Here is an 11,492-nt window from a genome sequence, read left to right as displayed (position 1 = left end):
AAAAAAAAATTTTTTTGGGTCAAAAAAAAAATATACTTTCTCACGAAAAAAAAATTTTTTACTTTTGAATTTTCATTCTAACAATTTCATAAAAAATAAGTAAAACAGACAATATGCAGCGCGTCTCACAATTTTTCAATAAAGCTCCTCATATAACTATTTCTCCTTCCCTATCTATGGTATCTAGAAACTCTAAAAGACCGTTTCTATCGCGATTTTATGCTACTCACAAAGACCTTAAATTTGGAGTTGAAGGACGTGCTTCATTACTAAAAGGTGTTGATATTTTAGCTAAGGCGGTAGCTGTTACACTTGGTCCCAAGGGACGTAATGTGTTGATTGAACAACCATATGGTAGCCCTAAGATCACAAAGGACGGTGTCACTGTAGCTAAAAGTATATCACTTAAAGACAAATTCGAAAACCTTGGTGCAAGGTGAATTCAGTTTATTATAAAAACAATTTCTTTTATTAGTATACACGCGCAGTTATAATGGTTTTATAAATATAAAAAAAAGATACGCGCTAATTCCTTAAAACGTGAACTAATGTTTATTTTTGTTATTAGGTTAGTTCAAGACGTTGCCAACAAAACTAATGAAATGGCAGGAGATGGTACCACAACCGCTACGATTCTCACGCGAGCAATTTTTGTAGAAGGTGTAAAAAATGTTGCCGCTGGCTGTAACCCGATGGATCTACGTCGCGGAGTTCAAATGGCGGTTGATTCCATTGTCAAATTTCTACGAGAGAAAAGTCGTGTTATAACTACAAGCGAAGAGATAGCTCAGGTATAAATGAATTCAGTTTAAATTGGAACTAATTTCACCGATTATTATAGATTTATCCATAATGAATTTCTGTTAGGTTGCTACGATCTCGGCTAATGGCGATACGCATGTTGGTAAATTAATAGCTAATGCCATGGAAAAAGTCGGGAAGGAAGGCGTCATCACAGTAAAAGAAGGAAAGACAATCGAAGATGAGTTAGAAATAACCGAAGGAATGCGTTTTGATCGTGGATATATATCACCATATTTTATCACTGAAGCTAAAACTCAAAAAGTTGAATTTGAAAAGCCTTTAATTCTACTCTCCGAGAAAAAAATTTCAGTTTTGCAAGATATTTTACCGGCATTAGAAACTTCATCTACACAACGCAGACCGCTTTTAATTATATCTGAAGATATTGATGGTGAAGCTTTGGCCGCTTGTATCTTGAATAAATTACGTGGCAATATTCAAGTGGCCGCTGTAAAAGCTCCCGGCTTTGGTGATAATAGAAAATCTATCTTAGGTGATTTAGCTATATTAACAGGTGGAACAGTTTTCTCAGATGAGTTAGATATCAAGCTTGAGCGTGCTACTCCTGATCTTTTCGGTTCAACCGGTTCCGTTACTATTACCAAGGAAGACACCATCCTTCTTAACGGTGATGGTTCCAAAGACTTTATAAATCAACGTTGTGAACAAATCCGTGCAGCAATTAATGATGCGTCTGTTTCTGATTATGAGAAAGAAAAATTACAAGAACGCCTTGCTAAATTGTCGGGCGGTGTAGCTGTTATCAAAGTAGGTGGATCTTCTGAACTCGAAGTTGGCGAAAAGAAAGATCGGTTTGTTGATGCTTTAAATGCTACACGAGCTGCGGTTGAGGAAGGCACTGTTCCAGGGGGAGGCGTTGCCCTTTTGAAATCTATTAAATGTCTTGATAATTTGTCACCCGCCAATTTTGATCAAAAATTAGGTATAGACATAGTTAAATCAGCACTTCAAAAGCCAGCAAAAACTATTGTGGATAATGCTGGTGAAGAAGGTGCCGTTATTGTTGGCAAAATCCTAGATAATCATGTGGATGATTTTAATTATGGATATGATGCTGCTAAGGGCGAGTATGGCGATCTTGTTTCACGTGGTATTGTAGATCCATTGAAAGTTGTGAGAACAGCACTCGTTGATGCTTCAGGTGTTGCTAGTTTATTAACAACGACGGAATGCATGATTACCGAAGCTCCAGGTTTGTAATACTTGTTATTAATTTTTGTTTATTTTACAATAATTTACGCGTTCTTTGATTTTTGTAGAGGAAAATAAGGGAGCCGCTGGCGGAATGGGACGTATGGGTGGAATGGGTGGAATGGGTGATATGGGTATGATGTAACTTCATATTTTTTTTTACTTTAGGGAAAAAATAAAATAATAAAATTATTTGTAATTATTAGAATAGTAATTATTAATATTATTAGTTCGTATCATGAGTAATCAAAGTATAGGTTCACAAATTATTATCATTCACTGAAATAAAATCAAATTTTACAATTTTACATAATTTTTCTATACTTTGTTATTTGATTCGTGGTATGCGACGCGTAAAAAAACGCGTCATGTTTTACATGTACTACTGTTTCTTCAACTTTAAAAATTATCACTTGATAATATATGTGTTATATGTAATTTAAATGATTGTATGAAATTCTTTCATTACTAATGATAATATTTACACTTATTTTACATTAAATCGTATTTTCCTTAACCATTGAATTTTCGGCTAAATATAATTTACAAAAAATAAAAAATAGATAATAATATATAAAATAAAAGGTGAAGTAAAGTAACATCTATGAAGAATAATGAATATTAAAATCATCATATACTTCAAAATCATCTACAGAAGGAGCAGAAGGTATGGGAGAGATTGTTCCTGTTCCATCCCAAGACATTGCATAATTATCTCCATCTTCATTATGATAATGACAATTGTTATATGAATCTGATAATGCTGATAAAAATGAAGGATCAATTGGATGATTATTTGAAGAACCAATAGTCCATTCACTTGGACGTCTCATATGATGATTATGATCATGAATATTAGTGTAATCATTGTTATTATAATTACTAACGTCAGTTGTACCTATTACAAGCGGTATATTAAAATAACCATTATATTTTCCCATTTTCTTTCTTAAATGAGCATAACTGTGTTTTCCCACTTTACTAGAAGTTTCGAATATTGTTTTCTTAATCGTTAAATCTACGTTAATTTCTATTGAATATGATATGAAAAAATATCTTGCATTATTAACTGTTGGTGGCACTTTATTTGGAACTGTTATTTTTGTATTAATTGTTGCTTCAGATGTATCTGGATTAATTAATATAGGCAAGATTGTCGATGATATTACTTTACGCGTAGTTTCTTCTTTACTAATAATATAAAACAAAACAAAAAGTTTGTTAATTATAAATTTAAATATTTGATTAAAAGAATATTAAAACAAAACAAATACAAACCCATTTTTTGATATAGTTTTTGTTCTTTTATATAAAGCTATAAGTACACCTTCAAGATTTTTAATAGGAGCGATATGTTTTATATGAATACTAATTGGGACAGATTGGCCTTATTAAGGATATTCAATGTTAAAATTATAAATAAATAAAAATAAATGATTTGCTTAGGAAAAAAAAAAAAGATTCTTTACCTCTCATAATTGCACCCTTTGAGATTTCAATATTTATATGAGCATAGCCACGAAATTTCTTTTTCCCCTTAACTTCAATTTGAAAAGGTCTAACAATTGGTGGAGGATAATTTTTTATATTTATATCATCTAAAATTTTAATCTCTGTTGAACATTTACGTAAAAATGTTTCCGATAACCATGATACCGTTTGTAATGCAGCTTTTAATGTATATGTAATACCATATCCAGAAAACTTTTTTTTTTTAAAGGAAATAAATAAAAAATTCATAAATAAATTTAATAATAATGAGATTATAAGATTATAATTACCATACAGGATGAAGGAATATCGGTTGGCAAATTGAATGAAAATGGAAAATGTAAATATTTTTCTACTTGTTTATGTTCTCCTATTGATACTTCTTTTTCAAAAAGACAAAAATCACGATCCTTTGATGTTACTTTTCCTCTAAGTTTAAGACGAACGGCTGATGATTTAATTGTTTTAGAACTTTGTACAATAATGGCTCCTATAAACGTTAAAAGACACAAACGAATAAAAAAAAATGGGTTATTTCTTTTAAAGAGCAAAAAGATATAATATTTATAAAGTAAATATATACCATGAACTTCTTCACCAGGAAAATATTCTCTTGCAGGTTCAACAAGCTGAATAAAAAAATCGGAAAAATATGTTGAAAGAGCCTGCATTTAAGCCAGTAAAAAAGAAAGTTTTAAAGTATAAATTTACTTTTTTAGAAATAATATTATTTAAAGTAATAAGTCTAATGATTTTAGACAGTTTTAATTTATGATAAGAGAGAACGGAGAAGGAAAATTTTTTTTTTTTTTAAAAATAACTCATCGGAAATTATATTCCGAAATAAAACTACATTAATCCTTACATAAAATAAATACATAAAATACATAAAAATACATAAAAATAAAATTCAGCGGTTGACATTCTATAAATGGAAAAATATTGATTATAGATATGATTTACCGTAAATCTTGCCTTCGTAAATCTTAACTTTTATCCTGGTAATAAGGGTAACTTAACGTACATAACGTACATAATGTGCATAATGTAAATTGTAACCTCACTATCACGGGATACACGGGATAGAAATTTTAATCACATGATAATTTTTAAAAAAAAGCTTTTTTATTAGGGTTATGACTTACAAATATGGCGAAAGTTATATTGATTAAGCAATTTTAACGTCATATCAATGATATAATAATTATATGACATTTAGATAAGCCACATACTCACTTTTTCCCATAATTTTTTAAACATGGTTTTAATATTGATTTTAATGGTAAAAAATAATACTTATCTATTCTTTTCAAACATCCTAAATAATTTTGCATAAACATTCAAATAGGGAGTATCGGCATCAGGGAAAAGCCATATTGGGAACTTAATTTCACAAGGACTTGATGCTCCTTTTATTGAAGGAGACGACTTACATCCGCCTTCAAACATTCAAAAAATGAAATCAGGAATTCCACTCGATGAAGAAGATCGAGTACCTTGGTTAAATGCTGTCAAGAACGAATTCATTAATATATCTAAAACTTCATCTAAACCTTATATATTTGTAGCGTGTTCAGCATTAAAATATAATTATCGTGAATTTTTAAGAAATGTTCCTGATAATAATGATATAAAAGTTTGGTTTTTATATTTGAAAGGAAGTAAAGAATTATTACAACAAAGAATTATAGAAAGGAAAGATCATTTTATGAAATTAAATATGTTAGAATCACAATTAAATACTTTAGAAGAACCTAATCCAGATTCTGAGGAAAGAATTATTATTATCGATATTAGTAAAGAAGTCGATAAAATTAAAGAAGAAATCCTTGAAAAAATATCAATGATATGATAAGTTATGACGTAATATGAACAAAAATCAGTTATCAGTGTTTTAGAGTAATTCGCCTATTTATTGCCTATTTCGAGTTTTTTAACATGTTTCAAATATTAAAATATTTATCATATATTCTGTATATTCGTGACACGCGAGCTATCTTTGGCAAATTAACTGACGTGTATTTGTATTCTAATCAATTAATAGATAAAAAAAAAAGTATGGTTACATAATTATTAAAAGGAGGTTTCATTATCAATAAAATGGCGTTTTTTTTTATTCAATTGTTATATTGTGTACATTTTGACCCGTCCTTTTTAACAATGAATTACAGATGATGATGATTTTCAAATAATACAAAATACGGTATAGTTAAACGTGCTATTTTAACTTAATAGCCCATAAAAAATAACTCTATACTTATTATGGGATATTTGAAATCGGGTATATATAGACCTGATTTTTTTAGTAATTGCTTACTATCGAGAGATTTTTTTTTCTTTCGTGAAAATAAAAAAAAAAAACTACATTTTTAAGAAAATATATTATTTCTTTTATTTTATCTTTCCCCTTTCACTTCTTTAAAACATGGCATCTCGTATAAGACTTCAACAAAAAACAATTTTTCCTCCTTACAATCAAAATAATAAAGTTAGAGCACCAGATCAATTATTAGTAGAGCAAGTGATTAATTCAATAGAACCAAATATTATTGAAACAATCTCAAATCAAGTCTTTTTACCTATAAAAGAATTAATCGCTCCTTTACCAAAAAAATCTCGTACAAGTAAAGTTCCTAGACCACAAAATCCTTTTGTAATATATAGAAGGGACACTCAAGCTAAATTAATGGTTGAAAAAGGTTCTAAATTTGGTTCAAAATTGGATTTTGTTTCAAGAGTAGCTTCAAAAAATTGGAAAAATGCTCCTAGTGAAATTAGAAATATTTATAGTTTTTTGGCTCAATTGGCTAAAAAGGTTCATGAAGAAACTTATCCTGATTATGTTTATCAACCAAAAAAAAGATCAGAGAGATTTAATTCTATCTCTACTGCTTTTCCAATTTCTTCTGATATTTCTGATAATGATTCTCATAATTCAAATTTATCTGATATTTCTTTCCCTTCTTTACCTGTTCTCACTCCACCTGCTGATAATTATAATAATAATCCCTGGCCTTACCCCTACACCAGCATTGTTTCATCTTCTTCATCTTTTGTTCCTTTTAACGATACTTCTGAAAATTTTACTTTATATGAAATGTCAGGTTTACGGGTTCCCCTACCTCAACTTGAACATTGTAGGCCCATTTACATGACTGATCCTTATGATCGTAAAATGATTGATCGGCTACCTTTGACTCTTTAATATTATAACGTCAAAGTTACCATCTCTCACAATTCATTTAAATAAATAAATATTATCAAACCGTGTAAATTTAATTATTTTTTTTAAAACAATTTTATATTCAAGATATAAAGAAAATCTTTTATTTGTTTAAAAATTTTTAATTTGACAGCTGTCAAAATTTGATTTTCATATAATGATCACAAAAGTACAATAGTAAAACACTACTGCACGTGATGTGACCCTAGATTATATTTGCTGATCAGTACATTGTTTCAGGCAATGTGATGCATGATGAATTTTCTTATTCGATGTTTTGATTGTTTGTAATTTAATATCGATAGATTTTGGAATTTTTGTAACATCAAAAACCTTGGTTGTCGCAGGTTTTTGAACACTTGATGTTTTTAGAATTACGAATAATTTGAGTAGTAATAATATAAGATCATGATTTATCCATACATTAAACATCAATTATTGTTGATTAAAATACAATTATAAAAAGTTTCTCATTGTGAATCACAATTTGTGATCCAAATTAATCGTTACTCTTTAATTTATTTGGCTAAATGGCAATGGTATATAAATTTATGTAACCATCAATCTTTGGTAAAATTCATTAAAAAAAACCATATTATTAATATTTGAATCAACATTACAAAATGGCAATACTGTAAAATATAAAATTTTATTAGTAATTTTATCTTATATTTTTTTTTAGTGTAGTAATTCCTGATTTAATATTAAAATCAGATTAAATCTAAATCAGATATTTTTAGCAATTATAAATTATTTTAAATATTAAAATTACAACTCTACTATCATATAGTAAGTAAAAAAAAAATATACAGAAATAATAATAATTACTTGTTGAATTTTATAAATATCATTACAATTACCTAAACAGTTTATATGATATTAAATTTAACATTATTTGAAATTTCAATATTGTAAAGAATTTTATTATTAATTTAAAAAATTATTTTGTTAAATAACAATTCAAACTGTAAATTTATTAAATTTATTTTATTTTAATTCTTTTTTATATTATGATTTACATAAAATACTAAATAATTCATTAGATACTATTAGTTATTCCTTTTATTTATCATAATAATTACTAATGTTTAAAAAAAATTAGTGACAAAAAAATAGCTACTGTAATTACTAAAATTTAATATATAATATTTTAATAATAAATGGCAAGATTTGAAATAATTCTAATTATCAGTTTTATTCTTTTTTTTTGGTAATTTTAACTTCTACTTTCCGGTACTGCATGAATTTAAAAACAACTTTACCTTTATTATTTAGCATTTACTAAAACATTATAAATTATTTAAAAAAATAATTGGTAGGCCAAAACTATTAATTGAATAAACCTGCCAAAACATTTATGTTTACAATTATATTTTATATACTAGATCGAGCTCTTTTTTTTTATTTCTGCTCTTATAGGTTTAAAATAAAGTGTCTTGTTCACGTAAATATTCTCCTATATCAGCTTGATGAAAAGCAACAATATCTGTTGGCTGTAATTTACGAGTTTCAACAGTTGATCTAGCTGTAACACCAAATCCCTAATAATTGAAAGAACATATTATTCAATATTTAATGGAAAAAAAAAAATACATAATAAATAAAATATAACCTACCAAAGGAATATCAGACATTGAGTAAACTACAACACCTTGATGTTCAGGAGTATCATCTGTTATACGACCTAAATGTGCTTTAAGTATGTGATTTCCGTAAAGAAATGTATTTTCTCCATTTGGTTTTATCCATATTTTATACTAAACCAAAAAAAAAAATCAATATTACAATTAGAATTGAAATCCAATCATAAACCGCAAAGTTTTCACATTACCTTTGCATATTGAGCAAGATAATCTAATGCTGTAATATGTAATTTAAATTTCTTTGATTTCGTAAATTTACCAAAACATACTCCTAAAGAAATTAATTGATCACGCCCTATACTTATTGCTTGTCGCATTAATGCTTCACTAAAAAATAAAAATTTAGATCATTAAAATTTTCATGATTTAAACCTAGATATTTGATGAATCTAAACATACAACAACTAATCTTTAATATATATATATATATATTAAATTACTCGATGTTATCGAAACGCATCCATTCTAGCTTCCTTTTCTACTGCACGTTTCAATTTTTTTATTTAACACAATAACACATTATCCTCTTTTCTTATTACTTACCTCATATAATAAACCTTATCACGATGTAATCTAAAATAATAAGTTTCATCTGATCGATCAATTAAATGTACAATATTCCTTCCAATACTTATAAAATAAAAGAGAAAATATATTATGATATTTATATTTAATATTCAAAATTCCTTTAAATAAACTCGAATTATCAAGTATTTAGAAAGCAAACTGATATAAACAGTATGTCTGGAAAATACTAACTATTTCGATAATTTCTCAAAGAATACTTTGGTTTCGTCTTCTGTTAACGGTCTCATTTTTTATCAAATGGGCAAAAAAAATTTTTTTTCGGATTTTGTGAAACAAAGATAATTTAACTTGAAGTTTGTAATTTCACGTGACCGATTGACTAAAAAAGGGTTAGTAACTCCGCAATTTTGAATCAATCTTTAATGCATTATTTGTATAAAAGCAAAATATTTTCAAGTAATTAAATTAATTCTCTGATTTTTAATCTCAGAGAAATGTTATTTTTTAGTAGTCTTTATTTTGGTCATTAAAAAAACTCAATAAAATAACCTTTTGAAAAAATTTTTTCTACCATAATAATCTCTGTGATCTATTTTTTGCTATATCTTTTTTTTTTAAAAAAAAAGTCAATTAGTTAGAAATTTTCATAATAGAAAAAAAATAAGTTTTGGAATATTTTATTGTATATTACCTATCATTTTCCACCCATTAGTTACTGGATCCATTAATCTATCTTCCTGTTTTGTAAATACACAACCATATGTATTTTGATCAATTTGATCTTCACTTCCATATTTTATTTCATTTGTTAATCGATCACGAAATACAATTACTTCTTGAGTATTAAAGGATATTACCAATACTGGAATTTCTAAATTTTCAAGAAGTTTAGCTGTTACAAACTGTGTCAAAAAAAAAAGAAATAACATTATGAACTGCATAAACCTATAATAAAGTCAATTAGACATTTAATAATAATAGTTACCTCCACATCTCTTATATCAAGAATTCTTGAATCACTTATAAGACCTTGTTTTATTTGTGCTTTGATACCATGTGTTAATACATTATATGTCTATTAAGCAAATATATTTTATTAATCTATTTAAATATAATTAAAAAACAATAAAAATACGCACCGCTTCTGAGCACCATTCTCTTAATGTGGTTGTATCTCCCTTCAAATATGCCTCCATTATTTCGGGTATTATATACTCTCTTGCTTCCCTCATGAAATCTTCTAAATTAAAACGTGGATCAATCATCTTCATTTGTGTCATAACTTGAGCCGTTTCATTTTCCTCAAAAAGTGACCCTTTAATTTTCAAGTAAATCAATATATCAAATTCAAATTTGCTTTTATGGTTGAATAATGAACATACCTAGTGTACTCGTGAAAGCCCTAGTATATGAAATGAAAATATTGTCACTATCTTCATAACTTTTTTTCATATTAAAAATTCCTTAATATTATCAAAATACATATTAATAATCTTAAAGATTTGCATAATCTACTTAGAGAATATATAAATTATGTTACCTTGAATAATTGGATTGGTTTCTTTAATCTTATTCCAACTTTCTTTCCATGCCGAGTCTTTATGCAACACCATAGATGATCCAGCTCTATTTGAATAGGATTTGAATTATAAAGCTGTGAGCACAAGAAATTGTAACTAATCAAATTATTTGTAAAACTAAAATAGGGAGCAATATAAAAAATTTATAAGTGACACTTACTCTGGATTCATTTCAACTACTTTCGATTTCGATTTTGACAAGGCCTGCTCCTTCATCTTCTTCCTTGTTTCTTTATCAACAAACCCACCATAACTCATTGAATCATCCCCAACAGTTTCTTTCAAAGAATCGCGAATGTTTGTGTAAACCCTTGTTTGTCTTATTGGTTCAGTTGTCGTAGATACTTTATCTGAAAACTGAGATATCTAATAAAAGAATTATAAATTCATTAAATACTTAGTATATAACGATTTAATAAAAGATTACTAATAGTGTTGATATTTCTAACCTTTTCTTTACTTTCTTTAACAAAAGGAGTTTCATTAACTTTTTCGAATGTGTCTGATACTGCTGATCCAACTTTCTCAGCAGATTTTTTAATTTCATCCATAGATTTTTTAAGTTTCTCCGATCCCAGTGTTGTGGTATTTTCCGCGCCTTCCTAAAAATCAATTCCGCTTCAAAGTAAGAATGCGATTGATCTATCTATGTTAATAATTAAATTAACTTTCCATACCTTTGCTTTTATATAAGCTTCCTTGGCTTTTCTTAGAGCGTCAGATTCACTTAATTGTCCTGCCTGATCCTGTAACAATTTCACATTTTGTTGTAATTCCTTATTCTTTTTTATTTCTTCATTTATAGTCTCAAAAAATTTTGTAACAGGACTTGTATAACTTCGCGCATGTGTAGAACGATATTTCAGCTGTATTAAGTAACGTGATCTTGTTCGCAAAACATTAGAAAATGTAAACAATGTTCGTGAAGCAATCATATTAATATGCGTTGGGAGGAGATAAAAAAAAAATTTTTTAAAAATAAGGATGATAGATGATGATGTAATGATCTGT

General features: G+C 27.5%; 6 protein-coding genes across 6 annotated transcripts; 3 read left to right on the top strand and 3 right to left on the bottom strand.

The window, feature by feature from the left end:
- The first annotated feature begins 32 nt into the window (after window positions 1-32).
- On the top strand, window positions 33-2,327 carry OCT59_005423 (chaperonin). Its single transcript, XM_025309504.2, has 4 exons — window positions 33-436; window positions 569-791; window positions 868-2,017; window positions 2,085-2,327. The coding sequence occupies exons 1-4, from the start codon at window positions 114-116 to the stop codon at window positions 2,159-2,161; spliced, it is 1,773 nt and encodes a 590-aa protein (XP_025170868.1). The 5' UTR covers window positions 33-113; the 3' UTR covers window positions 2,162-2,327.
- A 2-nt stretch (window positions 2,328-2,329) lies between these two features.
- Window positions 2,330-4,345, bottom strand: OCT59_005422 (uncharacterized protein). The gene is made up of 5 exons (XM_025327513.2): window positions 4,091-4,345; window positions 3,798-3,997; window positions 3,486-3,720; window positions 3,295-3,403; window positions 2,330-3,207 (listed from the first exon to the last, which is right to left on the bottom strand). Exons 1-5 carry the CDS (start codon window positions 4,176-4,178, stop codon window positions 2,619-2,621), a joined length of 1,221 nt encoding a protein of 406 aa, XP_025170867.1. The 5' UTR covers window positions 4,179-4,345; the 3' UTR covers window positions 2,330-2,618.
- Window positions 4,346-4,765: 420 nt separating this feature from the next.
- On the top strand, window positions 4,766-5,628 carry OCT59_005421 (uncharacterized protein; the record flags this gene model as incomplete). Its single annotated transcript, XM_025320649.2, has 2 exons — window positions 4,766-4,789; window positions 4,856-5,628. The coding sequence occupies 2 exons, from the start codon at window positions 4,766-4,768 to the stop codon at window positions 5,357-5,359; spliced, it is 528 nt and encodes a 175-aa protein (XP_025170866.2). The 3' UTR covers window positions 5,360-5,628.
- Window positions 5,629-5,932: 304 nt separating this feature from the next.
- Window positions 5,933-6,712, top strand: OCT59_005420 (uncharacterized protein; the record flags this gene model as incomplete). The annotated part of the gene is made up of 1 exon (XM_025320648.2): window positions 5,933-6,712. One exon carries the CDS (start codon window positions 5,933-5,935, stop codon window positions 6,710-6,712), a length of 780 nt encoding a protein of 259 aa, XP_025170865.1.
- Window positions 6,713-7,971: 1,259 nt separating this feature from the next.
- OCT59_005419 (ribosome biosynthesis protein nip7) lies at window positions 7,972-9,214 on the bottom strand. Its single transcript, XM_025320647.2, has 5 exons — window positions 9,133-9,214; window positions 8,917-9,003; window positions 8,562-8,700; window positions 8,347-8,487; window positions 7,972-8,271 (listed from the first exon to the last, which is right to left on the bottom strand). Exons 1-5 carry the CDS (start codon window positions 9,186-9,188, stop codon window positions 8,152-8,154), a joined length of 543 nt encoding a protein of 180 aa, XP_025170863.1. The 5' UTR covers window positions 9,189-9,214; the 3' UTR covers window positions 7,972-8,151.
- Window positions 9,215-9,357: 143 nt separating this feature from the next.
- OCT59_005418 (uncharacterized protein) lies at window positions 9,358-11,416 on the bottom strand (the record flags this gene model as incomplete). Its single annotated transcript, XM_025320646.2, has 9 exons — window positions 9,358-9,506; window positions 9,593-9,803; window positions 9,887-9,976; window positions 10,041-10,216; window positions 10,284-10,364; window positions 10,442-10,527; window positions 10,642-10,847; window positions 10,931-11,083; window positions 11,159-11,416. 9 exons carry the CDS (start codon window positions 11,414-11,416, stop codon window positions 9,469-9,471), a joined length of 1,299 nt encoding a protein of 432 aa, XP_025170862.1. The 3' UTR covers window positions 9,358-9,468.
- Between the last annotated feature and the right edge of the window lie 76 nt (window positions 11,417-11,492).

Source organism: Rhizophagus irregularis, chromosome 13 (assembly GCF_026210795.1).
Source record: "Rhizophagus irregularis chromosome 13, complete sequence".
Classification (NCBI taxonomy): Eukaryota; Fungi; Glomeromycota; class Glomeromycetes; order Glomerales; family Glomeraceae; genus Rhizophagus; species Rhizophagus irregularis.
The sequence above is the reverse complement of the archived record's forward strand: the minus strand, read 5'-3'. Positions and strand labels throughout refer to the sequence as shown.

Bases quoted from the DNA above. Each gene is read 5' to 3' on its own strand.
- OCT59_005422 (XM_025327513.2), bottom strand. From the start codon at position 4,178: ATGCAGGCTCTTTCAACATATTTTTCCGATTTTTTTATTCAGCTTGTT. The intron at 3,998-4,090 runs GTATATATTTAC...TAACGTTTATAG, and splicing joins TCCTGGTGAAGAAGTTCATG to GAGCCATTATTGTACAAAGT. The intron at 3,208-3,294 runs GTTTGTATTTGT...TTATATTATTAG, and splicing joins AAAACTATATCAAAAAATGG to TAAAGAAGAAACTACGCGTA.
- OCT59_005419 (XM_025320647.2), bottom strand. From the start codon at position 9,188: ATGAGACCGTTAACAGAAGACGAAACCAAAGTATTCTTTGAGAAATTA. The intron at 9,004-9,132 runs GTTAGTATTTTC...TTATTTTATAAG, and splicing joins TTTGAGAAATTATCGAAATA to TATTGGAAGGAATATTGTAC. The intron at 8,701-8,916 runs GTAAGTAATAAG...TTTATTTTTTAG, and splicing joins GATAAGGTTTATTATATGAG to TGAAGCATTAATGCGACAAG.
- OCT59_005423 (XM_025309504.2), top strand. From the start codon at position 114: ATGCAGCGCGTCTCACAATTTTTCAATAAAGCTCCTCATATAACTATT. The intron at 437-568 runs GTGAATTCAGTT...TTTTGTTATTAG, and splicing joins TTCGAAAACCTTGGTGCAAG to GTTAGTTCAAGACGTTGCCA. The intron at 792-867 runs GTATAAATGAAT...AATTTCTGTTAG, and splicing joins CAAGCGAAGAGATAGCTCAG to GTTGCTACGATCTCGGCTAA.